The sequence below is a fragment of the Ctenopharyngodon idella genome, chromosome 11, assembly GCF_019924925.1.
Source record: "Ctenopharyngodon idella isolate HZGC_01 chromosome 11, HZGC01, whole genome shotgun sequence".
NCBI classification, from domain to species: domain Eukaryota; kingdom Metazoa; phylum Chordata; class Actinopteri; order Cypriniformes; family Xenocyprididae; genus Ctenopharyngodon; species Ctenopharyngodon idella.
In genome coordinates, this window is record NC_067230.1 from 2,093,392 (window position 1) to 2,116,950 (window position 23,559).

Below are 23,559 nucleotides of genomic sequence, written 5' to 3' on the forward strand. Positions count from 1 at the left end.
ATAGACGTTATTTTGTTTTTTTTGGCGAACAAAAAGTATTCTCGTCACTTGATAACATTAAGGTTGAACCACTGTAGTCACATGAACTGTTTTAAATATGTGTTTAGTAGCTTTCTGGGCATTGAAAGTGTTAATTGTATTGCAGGCAATGCAGGCCTCACTGAGCCATTGGATTTTATGAAAAATGTCTTAATTTGTGTTCCGAAGATGAACAAAGGTCTTACGGGTGTAGAACGACATGAGGGTGAGTAATTAATGACAGAATTTTTATTTTTGGGTGAACTAACCCTTTTAAGTTTAATGGGATAGTTCACCCAAAAATGAAAATTCTGTCATAATTTACTCACCCTCAAGTTGTTTAAAACCTGTATGAATTTCTTTCTTCTGCTAAACACAAAAGAAGATATTTTGAAGAATATGGGTAACCAAACAGTTGATGGACCCCATTGACTTCTATAGTATTTTTTTCCTTCTATGGAAGTCAATGAGGCCCATCAACTGTTTGGTTACAGACATTCTTCAAAATATCTTCTTTTGTGTTCAGTAGAAGAAAGAAATTCATACACAATTGTGAGATATGAAGACTGCATGAGATACAGTTGCAAGAAAAAGTATGTGAACCACTTGCAGAATCTGTGAAAATGTGCAAAATTTTAACAGAATAAGAGAGATCATACAAAATGCATGTTATTTTTTATTTAGTACTGTCCTGAGTAAGATATTTTACATAAAAGATGTTTACATATAATCCATAAGACAAAAAAAAAAATAGCTGTATTTATTAAAATGACCCAGTTCAAAAGTTTGTGAACCATTGATTCTTAATACTGTGTGTGGTTACCTGGATGATCTACGACTTTTTTTGTTTTGTGATGGTTGTTCATGAGTCCCTTGTTTGTTCTGAGCAGTTAAACTGAGCTCTGTTCTTCAGAAAAAATCTCCAGGTCCCAAAAATTCTTGTTTTCCACCATCTTTTGCATATTTGAACCCTTTACAACAGTGACTGAATGATTTTGAGATCCATCTTTTCACATGGAGGACAACTGAGGGACTCAAACACAACTATTAAAAAAGGTTCAAACATTCACTGATGCTTCAGAAGGAAACACGATGCATTAAGAGTCGGGGGTTGAAAACTTTTGAACAGGATGAAGAGGTCCAAATTTTTCTTATTTTGCTTGAATATCATTTTCTTTCATTTAGTACTGCCCTTCGGACGCAACAGAAAATACTTGCATGTTTCCCGAAAGACAAATTAAATACAATTTACCTTGCTCTTCAAATTCCAAATGTTTTCACCCCCCATCTATTAATGCATCATGTTTTTTTTTTTGGAGCATCAGTGAATGTTTGAACCTTTTTTAAAAGTTGTGTTTGAGTCCCTCAATTGTGCTCAGTGTGAAAAGACGGATCTCAAAATCATTCAGTCACTGCTGTAAAGGGTTCAAATATGCAAAAAATGCTGGAAAACTGAAGAATCTGCAGGACTTGGAGATTTTTTCTGAAGAACAGAGCTCAGTTTAACTGCTCCGGACAAACAAGGGACTCATGAACAACCATCACAAAACAAAAAAACAGTCGTAGATCATCCAGGTAACCACACACAGTATTAAGAATCAATGGTTCACATACTTATGAATGGGGTTATTTTAATAAATTCAGCAATTTTTTTTTGTCTTGTGGATTATATGTAAACATCTTTTATGTAAAATATCTTACTCAGGACAGAACTAAATAAAAACATAACATGCATTTTGTATTATCTCCCTTATTTTGTTAAAATTATTCACATTTCACAGATTCTGCAAGTGGTTCACATACTTTTTCTTACAACTGTATAAAGTCATGATTAAGACAAATATAGCAATAGCGAGATACAAGTTCGCAATTATTTTTTTCTTTTTTTACTGCGGGTGGAAATAAAGTCATAATTATGAGATGGTGACAACAGAAAGCTGCAATTACAAGAAATAGTCGCACACGTGAGATATAAAGTTACAATTACAAGAAATAAAGTCATAATTACAAAAGTCACAAATAGACGCAAGGGCGTGATATGAGGTCACAATTATGAGTAATAAACGTTGCAATTATGAGACATGAAGTCATTTATGACAAATGGTCACAATAGTAAGATATGAAGCTGCAATTACACGAAAATGTCACACATGTGAGATAAGTCACAGTTGTGAGATACTGTTACAATTACGAGAAATAAAGTTGCAACTGTGAGATATAAAGTCACAATTAAGAGAATTTTTCAATTAGTTGCAATAGCCAGATCTGAGGATGCGATTATGAGAAATAACGTAGCAATTTTTTTTAACTTTGAAATGGAAATGCGCTTCCATAAGAACCTTGTGGCACCTAGTGAACTATCAGTGTTCATTTTTGCCATTGTATAATAGTTTCAAGAGCTACTACTGGTGTTGATCAATCAGCAAAAATGATATATCAGTCGACCACTAGTGATGACTGAGAAATGTTAGTAGTTTTTAAAGCCATTTGATGTCTTAACCCCAGACCCTTTCACAGTGAGCAGTATGGTATTGAATAAACTTCTAAAATAAGCTGCCCCATGGGGACGTCTACTACATTCCACTCTCAAATTATACTGAACTCAAAGGTTATGCTCAGGAGGTTTCTGGGAGTATTGGCACATGTGACAGTGGTGTGGTCTGTCTCTATGCCGTATCCTCAAGAATATAGAAGATGAGCTCCAGCTGGCAAGCGGCGAGACCCTGGTACTGAGAGTTACTCTGCACCACGGATGTTAATGATTGGTTAAGACAGTCATGGTACGGTGCTGGAAGGCGCTGACCGTTACTGCCTGCCAAAAACTCCATCTGAAAGATTAAAGAAAAGACATAAGATAACTTTTGTCCTTTGATGTCTTGACCTTTGTTCAAAACCCTAGAGATCTAATCAAAATACAGCACTATTTAAATAAAGCAGAACACTGGCGTCTGTGGGCAGACTATCAGACACGTCATACTCACATGCTACACTCCTGACCTGCCCTTACACAATACTGAACAACAGTAATTAAAAGAACTGAAAATGTACATCTTGAATCTGAGATTGAATCTAAGATTGAAAATATAGTTCTGGGTACATGCGTAAAGGAGTAATAAAAATGACATAACTGGTAGTTAACTAGCAGACTTGGAAAAGTCAATAGATAAGATACAATATATGAAAATAATTTTTTTTTTTTGAAGAATGAGGGCAGAAAATCTGTAAATAAAAATGATTAATTATCAACAATAACAATATATTTAGTGGTTAAAAATGGTTAAAAATATTATAAATTAAAGGGGACCTATAATGCTTTTACAAGATGTAATATAAGTCTCTGGTGTCCCCAGAATGTGTTTCCCCAGAATGAAGTTTCAGCTCAAAATACCCTACAGATAATTTATTATAGCTTGTCAAATTTCCCCCTATTTGGAGGTGAGCAAAAACACGCCGTTTTTGTGTGTGTCGTTTTAATGCAAATAAGCTGCTGCTCCCAGCCCGCTTTCCAGAAGAGGGCGGGGCTTTAACAGCTCACGCTTTGGTTGCTCAACAACAACAAAGCTGGAGAATCTCACGCAGTCAAAATGTCGATGCTCAGTAACGGTGTTCAGCCTTACATTGTTCAAACCGGAGTCAGACACTGATGGAGAGACTCAGGAAGAAGTTACAACTTTTAGAATGCAACTGGACGTTTCTGAATGGTTAGTGGATAAATTTATGTAGTTGCTTTGGAGTTGATTCAACTCATTGACTAGCATGTGCTGCCATGTTAATATTTTGTGCAAAAGCAGCGTTGAATTGACCCTTGTTTGTGAAGCAGTCCTGTGAAGCACTCTTCCTCTTCTCTAAAGCAGCCCAACATGGCCTCACCCCCTTTGTTGCGTGTTCCCAGGGGCAGGGTTTATGTAAATTTTGGGGTTTGTGATGTCCCTAACCCAGAACGAAGCTCGTTGTAGTCCCTACCAGCCATTTGTTGTAGTCCTTAAAAAGCTGTACAAGAAAATATCTCCCTTTGCATTGACCTTTGAGCATCGTAACTTTGCATTTATGCTGTTTATGCTCTAACAGAAACATTACACACTAACTAAAGTTAAACAAGTGAAATAATCAACCACCCCTTTAAAATAAAAAAATGAATAATATAATTTATAATAATTTTACACCATTTTTACACTAAATAACTATATTGTTGATAATAATATAGTGGTTTATTGTTTTCTGTGTATAATAAAATAGCACAATGGGGGTAAAAAAAGAATCTTTGGCATCACAGCTGTGAACATCATTATCACTATCTCACCTTCTGCCCATCCAGAATTACTCTCAGTGCCAGTTTGGTCATGCCGTCCTCTTTCAGCAAACAAAGAGACTGGCACAGTGCCAAGCAGAACGCACGTGCAAGACGTTCTGTTAGACGGTTATGGCTGGTGTGGTTATTAAGACCATTTGGATGTTGGTCTTTCAGCAAGTAAAACACCTGTGACATTAAAACATGAATTAACCAATTGTTGAAAGTGGTTTTCAAAAGCATAACTATAAATCAAATAAACTATTAACATTATTTTGTTAGGTAGATTTTGATTACATTTTATGTTAATATTAATAACAAATAAACAAGCAAACAAACAAACAAATACATAGAAACAAAATATTATCCATTCCAGATAATATTTTACATATATAATATTTTTATTAGTCACAGTATAAAAAGGGTCTTTATACATTAAGATATATAGCTGCCTTTTATATTTTAGGAAGAGGGTCCTTTTCCTTTTTAAATTGTTATGCTATTGTTAAGGCCCTGATATACCTACAGCGAAGTTCTTTTTCGTTCTTCATTTAGGCGTAAAAAGAAGTTCGAAATACCTTTGCAGCAATATACTGTTAGCGAACATCTCAATGTTGCTGAGAGTGACGTTTAGATAAATATGTAAATATGTACTGCTCTCTTTCCTCTTAATAACAAAATAAACACACCAAAATGACCACGGTGAGAAAACAGCAGTTAAGAAAGCATCTGCTAATACCAATTTGGATGTTTGCACGAGCTCTGCAATTGGACACTCCAGACACTTTACGCTTATTTCTATAGCACTTTATACAACAGAATGCTTTAAACCAAACAGCTTTACAGTATTAAACATAAAAAAAAAACAGTGTAGGTGCTTTCAATTAGGATTACACTTCAATTTCTACTATAAAGCAGCTCTCCAGTGTTTATGTTTTCACTCACCGACATCTGACCTTGACGGACTCAACAGAGAAAATGAACCAGAATAGATTTCCAAGTGAAGGGGCGGAAAGCGCACATACCTATTACGTAATCGCCATGGACCAATGGTAGCTTGAAGGTGTTTACCAACAAGAGCGAACTTCTCCAAACGAACTTCTTTTTGGCCTGATTTTGTTAGAAAATATGTCACACCAGTATATTGGGGCCTTTAGGGTGTTTTGAGCCCAGTTCTGTCTCCCTATTAAACATCGCATTCATTTTAAAATCTTGCTAATTACTTACTGTGGGATTACAAATTTAAGAATCTGTTTAAGATCTGCTGATCCTACATCCTGACATAACCTCACATGAAATATTAAGGTGAAGTATATTGTATTTAACATTTTGAGGTAAAGATAATGACAATTTAAGGAGATCAAGGCAGGCAGCCCAGGTGTCTGTAACATTAACCTTTTGTCTTCATGCACTTCCTAACCATTTGGCAGGACAAAGCTCAAGATACAGCGGTGCCTTTGTCTCTATGATAATGTAAAGGTATGGGCAATACTGTCAGACTGAGTGGATTAGCACCTATGCATTTGAATGACACCGTTATGCTGATTAGATCATGGCTGGGAAATGTAGGGAATGGGCTGATTCCTGCACTGCATTTGCATGCTTTGTTTAGATTGTCTCCACCTCTACTCTATGTATCCCTCCCCCTTGAATGTATATGAACTACCAAGTACACTGCCTTAGTTGGACTTGGAAGACTACAGCGACGCACAGCGCGTTTCTCAATAAAGAGTAACTTCTGCTTGAAAGATATCCCAACGTCTCCTGGTCTCTGCTTCGACGAGGAAAAAGTTTCCTACAACTTACAAAACACTAAATGGTTTAGCTCCCTAATACTTGAGAATGCATTATAGTCTATCTCGTCTATTGCAATCTCAAATTTCTGGCAGTTGATAATACCTAGAATATCAAAATCAACTGCAGGCAGGTAGATCCTTTTCCTATTTAGCACCTAAACTCTGGAACAGTCTTCCTAGCCTTGTTCGGGAAGCAAACACACTCTGTCAGTTTAAATCTAGATTAAAAACACATCTCTTTAACCTGGAATACACATAACACGTTATCACATTTCTATAATTCACATCCTGTTAAATGATCGTTAGGCTGCATAAATTAGGTCAACTGGAACTGGGAACACTTCCTATAACACCCGATGTACTTGTTTTATCATAAGAAGAATTGCATATATGCTAATATTATTCTCTCTGTTTATCCCGAGGTTACTGGGGTCAGCCGTATCCTAGACATGACCACAACGCAGCCCTGAAGCAGCAGAGACCGTGTCTACTAGACAATCCCCTGTGAAGGCCTCGTTCGACATGACAGACAGTGGCACAGATCCTCAGCAAAGAACCAGACAGGTCCTCCACACAGACTCTATGGCCACTGTCGCCTCTGGCTTGCTTAGTTGGGGACACTTAATAATAAATATTAAATTGCTTTGGCTGCACTTACTCTATTGGGTGAGAACTAAACTGGGTTGGACGATGAAATCACTGTTTTCCTGCAGAACTGCCTTATAGATAAAATGAACTGATTTAATAATTGATGATCTTTTCAATGGAACTGAATCAAGACTGAACTGACTTCAGCTGAACAATGACACTATTTTTCTTAGCCAAAATTAACTGTTTGGATCATTGAATAATTTTCCTGTTATCACTGTAAAGCTGATTTGAAACTATCTGTATTGTATAAAGCACTACAAAAATAAATGTGACTTGACTTGACTTGAGTGTTTGTTTTCTAGGCATTAGGATTAGTTTTTTTTACCTGTTTTATTGCCACCAGGTGAAAATTATGTGTTGTATTGGTAGAAAAGAAACAGCACCTCAGGATTTTTAGTATCTTACATATCTATTCTTTTGCATATATCTGTAAGTTGCATACTTATATCTTAGGGTTCTGGGGTCTGGTATACACTCATGCCTAAGTAATAGTAATACTACAAACCAGGGCTCTAAACCAGTTCAAGGAACAAAAAAAAAAAAAACGAAAGTGAAATCCAGTTTAATTGTTCTGAACAAAAACACTTATTTGAAATTACCAGTAACCGGTTAATAATGTTATTTTATCGTTCTGTTTAATATTTTAATTTGGCAGTCAAACAATCATGAATTCAAATAGTAGGCCCATGGCCTATGCAAATGTGATGCTGATACATCCAACGTGTGTGAGATGCATGCACTCAGTTGTCAAGTTGCAATGGCAAAGTGCTGATATTAGCTTTTGGATCTCATGAGTTTTTACGAGGAAATGTTAAGGCCCTTTCAGACCAGAAGTGAATAAGCCTCAGGCTGAAGGAAATGCATATTTACACCTGTACAGTGGAGGGCGCAGCTCAAACAAACCTTTTCAGCTGTGCTGCCATTCTGGATTAAAGAAGAATAGGATACAGGAGAAGGACGTTGACTCTTACTCTAAATCTAATCTAAAGTAATTTTTCTTTATTACTATGGTTGAATTAGATCATTGAAGGTCAGCAGCAAAGACATTGGTTAATAAAGTGAGATTAAATACATAAAGTATATTTGTGTACTTTAATATAGTTAATTATTACAGGTTTGCATAAAATTCTGAGATTGCATTTCACTGCTTTTATTCATTTCGAGGAATGCTGAATGTTTTTGTGCAAGTGAGATGAGTAAATGCATGCTCACATTTAGTCTAGAACTATAATCATCATGTTCACACAGCGCACACAACGCCTCTGCACTTTATTTCTCTCAACATGAGGACAGGAGAGCTGTCAGTCAGTAAATGTGAAAAAGTAACTTGCGTTACTTATTTGAAAAAGTAGTACTTATTTGAAAAAGTAAGATATTTTGTTGTAAATTGAAAAAGTAATGCATTACTTTACTAGTTACTTTAAAAAGTAATCTAGTTACGTAACTCAAGTTACTTGTAATGCGTTACCCTCAACACTGCTCAAGGGCACCTGAGTTGTGGGTAATGAGACTGGAAGAGAGCGAAGTTCATTCACTCCCCCTACCTCAATTTCCTGCCGGTACTGAGACTCAAACCCGAGACCTTCGGGTTACAAGACTGACTCTCTAACCATTAGGCCACAACTGCCCACAACTCTTGTATAAAGTACAGGCCAAAAAACGATTTAAAAAAATTAACATTATTAACCGGTATTTTTTCTAATCAAGCCATTTTCGGAATGATAATGTTACAGAAGGAGCGCATGAACAGAAACGTTAAAATACTGATTCTGCTCAGAGTGAACCAACTGATTTTTTTCCCCATTTTTAAACACAAACGCAAACAGTACACAAGCATAATCCAGTTTAGTGTTTACCTCTGTCCAGCGTATGAGCTTCCCATTGGCTTTGTATTCTAAGCGCTGATGGGTCTTGATGTTTGTGAGAGATTCCATAGACTTCCCATCAATGGGGCTGATAATGCTGTGGATATAAGACAGAATGAGAGGAAACCAGCATAGGTTTAAACTTAATCTGCTATATATATATATATATATATATATATATATATGTCTCTAACCCTTTATTAAAGCGTGGCTCTTCGTCCTGCCACTGAATGTGCACATATTCCTGCCTCTCTGCTGGGTGGATTTTTCCACAGGTGACTGTGAAGTCTTTCATGTCCCGTAGAGATCGGCGTAACTCAGCCATGGTCTCCATGGTTACCTGCACCATCAAACCATCTGTAATGATAAGCAAACGCATGGAATCTTAGCACATGCGCACCTAAACTTCTAGACATACACATTCAAGTTAGATAAACATAGAAAGATAGGCATTAACATTATATCACTGTTGAAGTGGGAAACAAGAAACAACAGAAATGTTCTTATTTGATGAAACAAAGAAATGAAAACCTTCTACAATGCTGGACTTGGCCAAATACCCTGATGAAGGCTTGAGCGCTCCACTGAACACAAAAAAACACGAGCCAGTGACTGTAAGGTGAATAAAAACAAAGATTTAGATTCAGTGAGAGAAATCCAGTCAACAATGAATACAACAAACGGGTGAACTGAACACTTTCAAAGTGACTGCGCTTTCCAAGACTGTCAGACAGCGCCCTCCAGTGAGCATTTAAGGAAATGTATCATCCTTTGTTGATGCAGTTTTCATGTGTACATTCATAAACTTTCCTTAGCATTTTCTCTTTTGTTTGGGTCATATTAAAAAAATATATAATAATATTAAATACATTTAAAGTGATTTTTTAACTCTACATTTTAGTGAATGAATGAAATTTGGATGAAATGGTCCTCGAGTTCACTCAGGTGTCATAGCAGAGTAACCACCAGTGTAGTTCATCACTTAGCCCTATTCAGATGCAAACTGTTTCTCATGAGGAAGATTTTATTGCTGTCCGAATGTCTGTTTTTCTCCCAACACCCGTGTAAAAATTCCCAGCCAAATACCTACTATAATTTAATTGCCGTCTGAATCTACATCTCAAAAAGGCATCAATCCAAAAGCTGTTTTGTAATTTCTTTTTGACCACTGCCAAGCGTAAACTTTCATTAGGTTTTAAAAATGCTACTAGATTTGATACTTTTGCACATTTTTACAGCTGTAGGTGCAAAAAGTGTCCAAACACTTTTAGGGGCTCATGTACTAATTATTTAAAAAGAGCCAACAGATATTATAGTTGTGTCTATAACCTCACTTTGGCGTTCGGATGTTCGCTCTCACCTCTGCGTGGTTGGCTGTGAATGCTGATGGCCTGGGTCTGGTACTGTCCATCTGCCGTCTGCACGCAAATGAGATGAGAGTCGGCCTGCTCATTAAAGGAGGCGCCCAAGGCCAGCACTCTCTCATTAGACTTATTCAGAGCCTTCAGCAGCTAAAACACCAGCAGTGACAGAGACAAAACACACATTATCCCGAGAAATTAAGAAATTACTCTTTCTCAGGTCTACTTATCTACTGAATGTAATTTTGATGATAATGCTTCTGATACTCAAATACATTGATCAGACATAACATTATGACCACTGACAGGTGAAGTGAATAACACCGATTATCTCTTCATCACGGCACCTGTTAGTGGCTGGGATATATTAGGCAGCAAGTGAACATTTTGTCCTCAAAGTTGATGTGTTAGAAGCAGGAAAAATGGGCAAGCGCAAAGATTTGGGCGAGTTTGACAAGAGCCAAATTGTGATGGCTAGACGACTGGGTCAGAACATCTACAAAACTGCAGCTCTTGTGGGGTGTTCCCAGTCTGCAGTGGTCAGTATCTATTAAAAGTTGTCCAAGGAAGGAACAGTGGTGAACCGGTGACAGGGTCATGGGCGGCCAAGGCTCACTGTTGCACGTGAAGAGCGAAGGCTGGCCCATGTGGTCTGATCCAACAGACGAGCTACTGTAGCTCAAATTGCTCAAGAAGTTTATGCGGTTCTGATAGAAAGGTGTCAGAATCCACAGTGCATCATAGTTTGTTGCGTATGGGGCTGTATAGCCGCAGACCAGTCAGGGTGCCCATGCTGACCCCTGTCCACCGCCTAAAGCGCCAACAATGGACACGTGAGCATCAGAACTGGACCACGGAGCAATGGAAGAAGGTGGCCTGGTCTGATGAATCACGTTTTCTTTTACATCACGTGGATGGCCGGGTGCCTTACCTGGGGAACACATGGCACCAGGATGCACTATGGGAAGAAGGCAAGCCGGCAGAGGAAGTGTGATGCTTTGGGCAATGTTCTGCTGGGAAACCTTGGGTCCTGCCATCCATGTGGATGTTACTTTGACACATACCACCTACCTAAGCATTGTTGCAGACCATGTACACCCTTTCATGGAAATGGTATTCCCTGGTGGCTGTGGCCTCTTTCAGCAGGATAATGCACCCTGCCACAAAGCAAAAATGGTTCAGGAATGGTTTGAGGAGCACGACAACGAGTTTAAGGTGTTGACTTGGCCTCCAAAATCCCCAGATCTCAATCCAATCGAGCATCTGTGGGATGTTCTGAACAAACAAGTCCGATCCATGGAAGCCAAACCTCGCAACTTACAGGACTTAAAGGATCTGCTGCTAACATCTTGGTGCCAGATACCACAGCACATCTTCAGGGGTCTAGTGGAGTCCATGCCTCGACGGGTCAGGTCTGTTTTGGCAGCAAAAAAGGGAGACCAACACAATATTAGGAAGGTGATCATAATGTTATGCCTGATCTGTGTATATTCGGATATTCAGAAAATATCATGCTATTATCATCCTATCTACTTCGGACATGATACCATGGTACTCCTGATGCAATTTCTATTTTGAGCAATTCATGGTTATGGTACCTCTGGATGACGTGTTTTAGGGATTCTTATACAGGTGCTTCTAGCCTCTAGATCAACCACGAGCCCCGGTACCGTCGGCAGTGTGTAACGGTAAAAACGGAAATCCTTTGAGAGTGAAAACAGAATAAAAAATACATTAAAAGACATCAGACAAACTAAATAAGAAGCTGTATGACAGGAAATAGTAAATGAAACAGGTCATAAGTCTCACCACTAAGAGTCTCATGATACTGTTGTTAACGGGTCCGAAGAGAGGCTCTCTGAAGCGCACACTGAACAAGGGACAGGGATAGACTACAGGACAGTGGAACGAACAAACGACTCAATTAGTGTACTTCCTGAGGTCAGCGCTCATTAAAATGATGCATACAGAAGATTATGAATGATATTAATGATTTTAAGATAGCAGAGACCAACATTGCATCTCAATTTATAATCCACCCTTAAAGGGTTAGTTCACCCAAAAATGAAAATAATGTCATTTATTATTCACCCTCATGTCGTTCCACACCCGTAAGACCTTCATTCATCTTCAGAACACAAATTAATATATTTTTAATTAAATCCGATAGCTCAGTGAGGCCTGCGTTCAAAGCAATGATATTTCCTCTCTCAGGATCCATAAAGGTACTAAAAACATATTTAAAACAGTTCATGCAAGTTCAGTAGTTCTACCTTAACATTATAAAGTGACGAGAATACTTTTTGTGTGCCAAAAAAACAAAATAATGACTTTTCAACAATATAGTGATGGGCCGATTTCAAAACACTGCTTCGGAGCTTTGCGAATCGAATCAGTGAGTCGTTATTTTGTTTTTTTTCTCGTCGCTTTATAATATTAAGGTAGAACTACTGAACTCGCATGAACTGTTTTAAATATGTTTTTAGTACCTTTATGGATCTTGAGAGAGGAAATGTCATTGCTGTGAATGCAGGCCTCACTGAGCCATCGGATTTAATCAAAAATATCTTAATTTGTGTTCCGAAGGTGAATGAAGGTCTTACGGGTGTAGAACGAGATGAGGGTGAGTAATTAATGACATTATTTTCATTTTTGGGTGAACTAACCCTTTAAATAGCATGCTAAATAAGTAGTTAACCCAAATCATACTACATCACCATTCAAAAATTTGGGGTCAATTGGATTTTTATAATGTTTTTAAATGAAGATATTTTATGCTCACCAAGGCTGCATTTATTTGATCAAAAATGCAGTAAAAACCTTAATATCGCAAAATATTATTACAATTTAAAATAACTGTTGTCTATTTTGATTTGATTTTAAAATGTAATTTATTCCTGTGATGGCAAAGCTGAATTTTCAGCATCATTGCTCTAGCCTTCAGTGTCACATGGTCAGAGTTGGGCAAGTTACTCTAAAAAAGTCATTAATTACTAGATACTAATTACATCTTCAACAGTGTAATTAGTAAAACGTATTCCATTACTAATTACTTTCTAAATCCCATATCAACCTCAACCAGTTGAACAATACAAGAATAGACATGAAACATGCCTTTTTAATTCTAATAAATAATATTTCATATATTATTCTTGAACTGACCAAAGGGAGAAGGCTACATTAAAAGCAGATATTTTAACATTAGATGTTACATTTTGATATTAAATCAACTATTGTTTTATATATAATTGTTATATAATCTGTACAGTATGCAATTACATCAGAACTTTTTTCCCCTTTATTTATATAGTGCTTTTTACAATACAGATTGTGTCAAAGCAGCTTTACAGTGATAGAGGGAACATAATTTTAGCTGTAAAGCAGCTCTAGAAGAAAACAGTGTCATTGTCCAGCTTAAGTAAGTTCAGTATTGATTCATTCTGATGTAAAAAATAATTGGTTATTAATTTAGTTAATTTATCTATACAGCAGCTCTGGAGAAAACAGTGACGTCATCGTCCAGCTCAGTTCAGTTCAGGCAGATCAAAAACATGGTGGATATCAAGTGTCCCCAAAAAGTAACTAATTAAATTACAGAACAATTTAGAGTAATCCCTTGCTAAACTTTTTAAGGGAAAAGTAATTAAATTAATTACACCCAAGTTACACCCAACTCTGCAGATGATAATTCAGAAAACATTTGAATATGCGGATTTGCTGCTCAAAAAATATTTCTTAATATCATCACTATTATGAGTTGTGCTGCTTAATGTTTTGTTTCAGGCTTCTGTGATGAATAGAAAGTTCAAAAGAACAGCATTTATTTGAAATAAAAAAAATCTTTTGTAATAGTACTTAACATTAAATATCTTACTGACCCCAAAGTTTTGAACAAAACTGGAGTAATGATGCTGAAAATTTAGCTTTGCCATCACAGGAATAAATGACATTTTAAAATAAATTAAAACAGATAACAGTTATTTTAAATTGTAATAACATTTCACAATATTACTGTTCGTTTTTTTTGTTTTTGATCAAATAAATGCAGTCTTACATAGACTTCTTTCAAAAACATTAAAAAATCGTATTTATCTTATTTTGAGACTGTTTTCTTACATCTGTACTCGGCTCCTAAACGTAGCATGAGTCTCAAGGGAAAGGCTTTGGCCCATGGAGCCTCTGCACGGAGCATGAGGAGCCCGAACAGGAAGGGAGGCACAGGTAACGGCAGGCCCTCCAGAGACTGGAATGTCGGACGCACGTAAAGAAAGCCTGCATGCTCATTATTACCCAGAAACCCCCGGGATACCAAAGAGTGACTTAGGTGATTCAGAAGCTTTCCTGCTGCTTGGAGAAACAGCAAAATCAAGGTTTATCAAGTCATTGCTAATTTTTTATCTTAGTTTTATGGTTAAGTAGCATCTGATACAAGCAGGGCCTAAAACTAACTTTTTGCCACACCTGCCAATAGCCGGCAACTTTTACCACCATAAATATTTTTTTACCAGCCATGAAACTGTTTTTGCAAAAAACAGGCAGTAATGACACCAAAATTCAATTTCGAAACCACAGCTAAAACTATTAGCCTAACTATAAATTGAAAGCATTTTTAAAGACCCGTAACAGTCAGTAATAAAATAAGAACAAATAATCAAATTACAAGCAATAGCACAAATAAATACAATATAACAAAGATACAAATGAAATAAACAGTGCTTTTCAGGTTTTTCATTTAGGTCTGACAGTAGTTTTCAGGTACAGAAATTTAATAAAGTAAGCAAATGTAAAATAACACTGCATATATTCTTTACTGTATAAATTAAACATCCTGATTAATTAATCCTTATTAAAGTTACAAAATTTATTCAGTCAAGAGCAGTGAGCTCTTTTTTTCTTTGTCCTTTTGTTGTGTGATTAACATTAAAATCATAGACAGCAGCAGGAATATTAGGCTGCTGTCACTTTAAGAGCGAACGCACGGATCTAATATACTGATACTGTATATATGCGTTTTCTTTCTTAACTGTTTACGTTCACTTAAGACATAAAGAGACGTCAAAGAGAGCTCAGTTTAGATTCTGAGATTTGTCTGAGACTTCTGGGCGGGCGCTTCGGATATGTGCGCACACAAAACTTTCCACACTCCCTGAAATGAGCTCCCTTTCACATCTTCTTGTGTAAAAAATATTTAAATTGTCAAGGCTTAAACTTTCGTGACGATGCAGCGCTGGCCCGTCAACTGTCCCGAGCGTTGTTCACATTTGTTCATGCACGTTTATGCATTGTTAGATATTCATAAAAATGTTACCGGCCAACTGGTGAGTGACACCATATACTCGCCAACGCCAATTTTTACTCACATTTGGCACTTGGCAAGTGTTAATTTTAGGCCCTGGATACAAATGTCACCTGTCTGGGCATCCCAGTAGATCTGAATGAAATGACTGAAAATATCCGTTGGGAATCTCTTCTCCTCAGGCAAACACTGCAATAAAATGACCACCTCTGGCTGTCCAACAGCATGCATACCCTTCGACATAACACACCAGCACCGCCGGTTCACATCTACAGGAACACAAAAACACCTTAGCGATCCACATGAATACACCAGCATCTTGTCATCAGATGTACAGAACATGCACACACATCCTGAGACAGACGCACATGTGCGCACACACACACACACCCGTGACGGTTTGGAAACGACTGACTACACAGACTACAGAACAGCTTCAATCCCAGTATATTATACCATACCGATTCGCACAGGTTCCACATGTCAAATCACCAAAACCATAAATCCATCAACTGTGGAGTGAGACATTAGGAACGTACAGCTGACAATCTTCACCACGGCCAGCAGGTTTGCGTTAAGCACAAAGACCAAAGGCTCTGCAAGACCTCTCTCCAACTCCTCTAAGAGTGACGACTCTGTTCTCTTCTCCTCCAGAGTATAGTCTGCAGAGAAAACACAAACACCAAAACTCCAAAATCATTCACAAACTTTCAATGAAATACTTTAGAAGTAAGTATGAATAACACCTCCACCTGTCTTAAAGGAATAGTTCATTCAAATGTGATTTCTGTCATCAAGTACTCACTCTCATGTCATTCCCACAATAAAAGGACTACTTATGATGCTTTTTTTATGTTTTTTGGTAGCTTGTGGTCCTACTGTATGCATTCTTTATATGAACAATCTTTTTGTTCCACAGAAGAAAGTAATGAGGGTTTGGAAAATGCTTTTCATTTTTGGGTAAATTATTCCTTTAAAGGGTTAGTTCACCCAAAAATGAAAATTTTGTCATCTATTACTCACCTTTGTGTCGTTCCACATCCGTAAGACCTTCGTTCATCTTCGGAACATGAATTAAGATTTTTTTGATGAAGTCTGAGAGATTGCTGTCCCTCCATAGAGATCCAACGCAAAAAAGATCTTAATTTGTATTCCGAAGATGAACGAAGGTCTTACGGATGTGGAATGACATGAGAGTGAGTAATAAATGACAGAATTTTCATTTTTGGGTGAACTAACCCTTCAAGCCTAATTTAAGCCAGAGCTAATGTCTTTATTAGCAGTGAGTGTGTAGACACATTCATACCTCCTTTGACCCCTGTTGATGTCAGAATAGGAGGAAGGTCCTTTGGTGGAGTGGGTTTTGAGGAGTTACCACTAAGACCCCTGACTTCATCTCCTGCTCTAAGGTCAGTTACTTCCTACAACAAAAAAAACAAACAAAAAAAAGTGCTTTGAGTTAGAAAAGTTTTTTTCTAAAGTTTATTTCAAGATATATATCAAATATAAATATTACAAATAAAACAAATTGTCCTCTCTAATACAATATGTCATTATAAGCAGTGTTGGGTGTAATTCGTTACTAAGTAATTACTGTAATTTAATTACTTTTCCCTTGAAAAAGTAAAGTAAGGGATTACGGTTACACTTTATTAGGTAACACTTTATTTTAGTGTCCTTGTTACATAAGTTACATGTACTTACTATAGTAATAACAGTAAATTATGCATAATTACATGCAACTAACCCTAAACCAAACCAAACCCTAAGCCTACTAAGTATATGCTATTAATTTCTATTACTCAGTACTTAAATGTATAATTACACTGTAACAAGAGCACCTTAAAATAAAGTGTAACCCTTTATTTTAAGCTGTCCTTGTTACAGTGTAATTATACATTTAAGTACTGAGTAATATTAACTAACTACATGTACTTACTATAGGGTTAGGGTTAGGATTAAGTATGGTATAGGGTTAGTTGCACATAATTATGCATATTTTTAGTTATTACTATAGTAACAAGGACACTGTAAAATAAAGTATTACTGGAATTACTCTTATATATATATATATATATATATATATATTTTTTTTTTTTTAATTACAGTTTAATTACATTTAATTAGTTACTTCTAATGTAATTGCACTAAATACTATATAGATTAGTATTTAGTAATTCCATATAAACCAATAGTGGATTTAACATCAAAATTTAACATCTAATGTTAAATGTATGTTTTTAACTTTCTCCATTTAAATACTTTGGTTATTTTAAGAATAATTTATGCAATTTTATATTATTTATTTAAAAGAATTAAAAGAGCAGTTTCGTGATAACTGTTCGAGATTGATATGGGATTTAGAAAGTAATTAGTAATAAGTAATGCAATACTTTTTAGTATTTAGTATTAGTACAGTAATCTAATTACACTGTTGAATATGTAATTAGTAGCTAATTAATTAATTTTTTAGAGTAACTTACCCAACACTGATTATGAGAGTGTAAAAGAGAAATAAAAATAATAAATAATGAAAATATAAAATAAAATATAATCTCAACAGGATCATTATAGGAGTGTTTTTAAAGTTACTGAACGAAGATTACAGGGAAATTAAATAAAAAATAAGAATAAAATAAAATCTCAATAGGATTATTGCAAGAGTGCTTTTTAAAAGTGACTTTAAAAAAGTTTAAAGGGAATAAAATAAAATAAAATAAAATAAAAGACAAGCAGAGAAGCAGAAAGATCTCCCGTCCTACCGCCTGAGCGAGCTCAGCCCTCTGTGTGTGGGACGCACTCCTGTGAATAGGAGAGCTGTTGGCACTTCTACTCTCAGACTGGGGAAGGAGATTATCTGCAAACCAAACCTTCTTCTGGTCTTTCCGAAGTGTCCCTGGTGAAATGACATCATTATAACATTGTAATTAATGTGTAATAACAGTACATATAAGCACACAAGTAGGGGACTCCACCATGACACTCACGGTTAATCAAAGTTGAATGACAGGTGACACAGACACGCCCCTCTTTCCCACCAAGATGAGTCAATTTAAATCTCAGGTCACAGCAAACCACACAAAAAACCTGCAAACCAAACAGACTTTTCATGTTTTGAAGGCGAATAAGATTTTGGTTACAGAATCGCATGCATCTCTCACCTTCCCACAAGCTCTGCAGTGATGACGTCTTTTGGTGAAGGAGAATTTGGATCCACATTTCATGCATGCTGGTGCCTGAGAATCAGGGACCCACTGAGGGGCCGTGGTGCCCAGGGAACTGCAGCGCTGCACAGGCAAAGCTCCAAGAGAACCCTTCCTCCCCGCGGAGTCAGTGTTCTTAGGGCCAAACAGTAGTGATGCTTCCAGCCCACCACTCTTCTTATGGTCCTGGCATGACTCCAGCGTAGAGTCTGAAAGCTCCGTGCTGCCTGTTTGCTGAGTGTCCTCCACTGGGGACGATGGAAGTCCCAGCACAGCCTCCAGCTGCTCCTGCTCATTCTCTGCCCGCTCTTTTTCTTCAATGACAGAGTCCTCTTTCAGCCCAGGCCTCAGCTTGCGCTCGTCTAACAGAGACTCGCTGGAGTCCTTGAGGGTGGAGTACCCGAAACGCCTCTCACCCCACACAGACAGAGTGGCGGTTACTGCTTGCCTCATAGTCTCAGTGGAGGGAGGTCAACGCGAGAGGGTTACTGATCATATTTTAGCCCACCCGAGCTGTGTTTTATCCTCAAACCATCACGACATGGCCTGCACAAAGTCCTGCCAAAAGATGAGTCAGATATATTAATTCCCAGCAGCTCAATGGATTTGTCAGGACTGCTTGGCTGTCTCCATTTTTAACCCTGTATATCATATTTGATACACAAATTTCTTCTAAATTATCAACATGATCAAAACTTTGCTAAAATACCAGGTGTACACAATCGACTGCATGCCTTCTGTCATTTGATTGATAGTTTATACTTTTTAAAGCAAGTAAAAGGCCTTTTAGAATATTTGTAAAAATGTCCACCTTCAGGTTGTGGAACACGTCTTTTTGCTGTGAAATCTTTAATGATTTTTTATAAAGTAAACATAAGAATAATTTTTATATTGTTGGAAATATTAAAAAAAAAAAAAAAAGTACTGTATGTATTATAAGCCCCCATAATAGAAATAAAAGAGCTTTGATCATAAAACTAAACATTTAAATATCATCTAAGACATAATGTTCAGAGATATTTCTGCTCAGTTCAGCCTTTGAATAAAATAGTTTTTTCCTCCCCGAGTGTGAGCTTTATAAGAGTTTTTTTTTTTTTTTTTTAAGTTACTGAAAAATGATTACAGTTAAATTAAATAAAAAAAGAATGAATTAAAAAATAAATAAATAAATAAAAAATCTCAGGCCCGGTTTCACAGACAGGGCTTAGCCTAAGCCAAGATAAGGCCTTAGTTCAATTAGGGCATTTAAGTAGCTGTTGTCTGTGAAACCGGGGGTCAATCTCACTTTATCACACTATTTGAGCCATAAAAGCCTGGGGCCGTATTCACAAAACATTTTATCTTACCACTGAGAGTTCTCCTAAATGGCAGTAAAAGTACTTAGTTAAGAGTTTTCTCTTAAAACCTATTCACAAAGCTGCTGGGACCAACTTTTACTAAGGAATAGAGAGAAGTCTTAAGCTAAGAGAAAGGGCGGGGTTGACCTTGCTATGGATGATGTCAACACGCTTACTAACTATGACCACAGTGATTGGCTGATGGGGGAGGGTTCTCTGTCAGTGATTTAATCATAGAAATATTGTAGAATGAGGTATCAAGTTGCCATATGCAAATAAAGGTTTTAAAATAAAAATGTTGCCATATTCAAATAAAGGTTTTAAAATGTAGGCTAAGTGTCACTAATTAAACAAGTATATGTTCAGCTAATTGTCAGTCTCTTACATGCCTGCGTCTCGAGAGAATGCAGAATTCAAGCGACAAATTATGTTTTATAAACAAAGTTTGGGAGAAGCACATTCAAACGGTCTATAATCAGCTTGAGAGGAGGTATATATACACAAGACGAGAGCCGACTCACATAGTTACCTCCACAGTTTTCTGCATCCCTCCGCCACTCCTCACTCTTGGCTGGGGATACGGAGGAGAACTCTGGGTTTGGGATAAATTCCAGGCTCGGAGCCCTCGATTCCCTTGGACATTTTTTTTTACTCTAACTCGTGAAAACAACTGCTACAGGTAAATCGGACATTATTCATTTATTTATTAAAGGTTTATTTTTGGCGTTTTACCAGTTTCAAATCTATAAATCAAAATATGTATTGCATTCATGAAGAAAAAGTTCAGCACCATAGGCTCTAATGCTATTGTCTCAATGGTGTACAGTGCCTTTAGGCAGATTGGCAGCAACGGCCATTAGGATTGTTTGTGATTTGGTATTAGTGACTTAGGCGTCCTCTTGACTACTCTTAACTTTTCACAGATTTAGGAGCTAATTTTAGTGCTAAAATGCTTTGTGAAATATTAGAGGAAAAATTTAGGAGTTCTAAAATTAAGACTGACACGCCCATTATTGTTAAGAGTTTCTCCTAAATCATCAAGTTAGGAGCTACTTTTAGCCTTAAGATGTTTCATGAATACAGCCCCTGATGTATCAAATATGATACTCAATAAAAAAATCATGCTTTTTTTTTTTTTTAAAAGATTTTGCCTAAAAGTTCAATAAACTGTTCCATTTAAAAACAATAATTTTTTGTAGAATTTTATTTTTTAATATGTCAGGCTTTACATGGTTAAAGAGTAAGAAAGGAGATGATTGTAAAACACTGACTTATTCTATTAAAGTTGTGATGAAATGTACCCTTTTCTTCCAAGATGAGTGTAACAGATTATTGAAAAAGAAAAAAAATGTAGGATGGGGATTTGCGTTGGTTGTTGATTGGATTTTGAGATGTTGGCGTTGCACTCAAAAGTGGAGGGGCGGGATTTAAGCGGACTAAATGACTGGAGAAGTCCTGCATACATCACCAGAGAAAAATTTATTTCCCCGGAAGGTCCAGTTGTTACATTTTGATTAAACTTCTATATTTATATTATAAATTATTATAATACATTTAGTACAATATTATAATAAATGTTAAATAGGCCTATTAAATCTTAAAAAGCATAATATATCAAACTTAATTACCATTAAATGTTAAGTTTAAATGTAAAGTACAAATATATGACTCCTGAGTAGCTGAATAATGATTTTTACAATATAAACATTGTATGATAAGTCTACTACTGACCTTTGAAAACTTACTTTTACACAATATGTACCATGACGCTCTATCTCTTTATCCTTGGCCTTAAAAGTGTTGAAGACCCCTGTGCTATTGTAATTATTTTTGGTAATAATTATGATATATGTCCAAATTCCATGTTCCTTGGTGTTCTGTATTTAATGCTGTGCCACTGTCTCAGACGCACAGACACAGGTCCTGCATCACTATTTCACAGTGAGGATTTGCTGAGTAGGCAGAATGACTCGTCTGCATGGGTGTATGCAGATACACTTATTCATAATGATGCATTTGAACGCAACTAAATCCAAATACTAACGCATTTCATTGCGTATTCAATATACAAATTCATAGATATAAATACAACAACAGCTGCAAAAAAAAAAAAAAAAAAAAAAAAAAAAAAATGCTGAGCAGCATCGCTTTCTGATTTAGAGCCCGAGTTTGTCGCCTCACCCCATCTACTCTACCAGCAACGCGACGCGACATACTAGAACGCGTCGCGCGCTTGCAGTTAGGGGAGCGTTCTAGTCTGCGCGTCGCACTAAAGTGTCAAAACATTATAGTTTTTGTGTATTCTCCGTCTAATCCGAAATTGTTTTCCAAAAAGTTAGTGTTGCATCTGTTACTGCAGGAATAATTGAATGTGCGTTTGGTTATTCTCTCAGCACTGCATTGCAGACAAGCCGCCGCAACCCTCACACAAGACAACATCTTCAATGCCTTTGACATGGACACAGTTTTCCAGTGGTAATTCAGCATCACTTCTGGTTAGCAGCACCAGCAAACGCATGTGTTCATGGCTGATGCACATCACTCTCGCCTGTGGCTGCTGGTGACTACAGCAATGCGACACAGTACCGTCAACAAGAGCCAATTACCACATCCTCACTTACAGACATCATCTCAGAATAAAACCCCGAAAACTCCCACAGGAATTATAGAGATCATTTTGGCGCTCGATAATGACACATCAAATAAATAAATATAATGAATGTAAGTAATTACCAGGATCTCTGTATCCCATCGCCACCTCAGTGTACTGTTGACTTGTGCGCGCCATCAGAGGTCTGCGCGAGGCTGTACAGCGGCGCTCGAGATGAACGCGCGTTCACAGGGGCGTCGCAATCACTTGAGAAGTCAAGAGGTGCACAATGACGAGTTTTTATCTGCGTTGACAAAGTTTCATTTTCTCTTAGGTCTTCTCTTTTTCTTAATAATTATTAATATTGCCCATCGTTTTAACATAACATTGCCTTGCTATTTCTATCACTTCGATATAAGATACAGGTCTCATTATTGCAGATAACACGTTCTGAACCAGCCGTAAAGGTGCGGTGACGTACGCGAAATTTCGCAGGCAAAGAAAAAAGGTTCATTGTACATTGTCAATAGTGTGGCAATGTATGAAGCACAGCTCACACAGAAGTCACTTTCAAACCAGCTTTCTGTTGGTTTGCGTCGAATTCGCCTTACCAACTTGAACCCGTTGCGAAATCTGGGGAGATTTTACCTGATTGTGGATTTCGCCCGCGAAAATTCGCCGAACATCGGTGAATGTGAACGTACTTGAACTCATTCATGTTCTGATAACTGCAAATTAATAAACAAATAATGCCAGTAGCCTACACAAACAATGTTAATGGGTCAACAGAAGAAGAAAAACTTCAGGAAATAGTACTAATTAATGCTGGGCAAATGATTAATCGCGATTAATTGCATCCTAAATAAAAGTTTGTGTTTACATAATATGTATAAATACACACACGCATGTATATATTAAGAAAAATTTAATTTACATATAATATAAATTATATAAATGTACAGTATATACACATGCAAATATTTCTTAAATGTATACATGTGTGTGTAAATATACAAAATAAGTATTCACAACGCACACACATATATTATGTGAACACAAACTTTTATTTTGGATGCGATTAATCATTTGCCCAGCAATAGTACTAATATTCTTAGATGCTTCTCATAATCTATAGATCTCAAATGAAACCCTAA

The 23,559-nt window shown here is 36.8% G+C and overlaps 1 protein-coding gene across 2 annotated transcripts; it reads right to left on the minus strand.

Annotated features, from left to right (window-relative positions):
- Positions 1-1,608: 1,608 nt before the first annotated feature.
- On the minus strand, positions 1,609-22,892 carry zfyve9b (zinc finger, FYVE domain containing 9b). 2 transcript variants are annotated; one of them, XM_051911901.1, is made up of 16 exons: positions 22,549-22,892; positions 18,437-19,036; positions 18,263-18,362; positions 18,038-18,171; positions 16,582-16,696; positions 15,815-15,937; positions 15,389-15,544; positions 14,096-14,326; positions 11,789-11,871; positions 11,578-11,682; positions 9,979-10,129; positions 9,150-9,230; positions 8,813-8,975; positions 8,610-8,715; positions 4,319-4,495; positions 1,609-2,846 (listed from the first exon to the last, which is right to left on the minus strand). In XM_051911901.1, the coding sequence occupies exons 2-16, from the start codon at positions 18,929-18,931 to the stop codon at positions 2,685-2,687; spliced, it is 2,382 nt and encodes a 793-aa protein (XP_051767861.1). In that variant the 5' UTR covers positions 18,932-19,036; positions 22,549-22,892; the 3' UTR covers positions 1,609-2,684. The 2 variants fall into 2 exon arrangements, with proteins under 2 accessions (XP_051767861.1, XP_051767862.1); XM_051911902.1 differs by having other exon boundaries at positions 1,613-2,846; positions 14,096-14,323; positions 22,549-22,886.
- Between the last annotated feature and the right edge of the window lie 667 nt (positions 22,893-23,559).

Excerpts from the sequence above, each read along its gene's own strand:
- zfyve9b (XM_051911901.1), bottom strand. The coding sequence starts at position 18,931 with ATGAGGCAAGCAGTAACCGCCACTCTGTCTGTGTGGGGTGAGAGGCGT. Across the intron at positions 18,363-18,436 it reads ACTGCAGAGCTTGTGGGAAG|GTTTTTTGTGTGGTTTGCTG; the intron begins GTGAGAGATGCA and ends TTTGGTTTGCAG. Across the intron at positions 15,938-16,581 it reads ATCAACAGGGGTCAAAGGAG|ACTATACTCTGGAGGAGAAG; the intron begins GTATGAATGTGT and ends TTTTCTCTGCAG.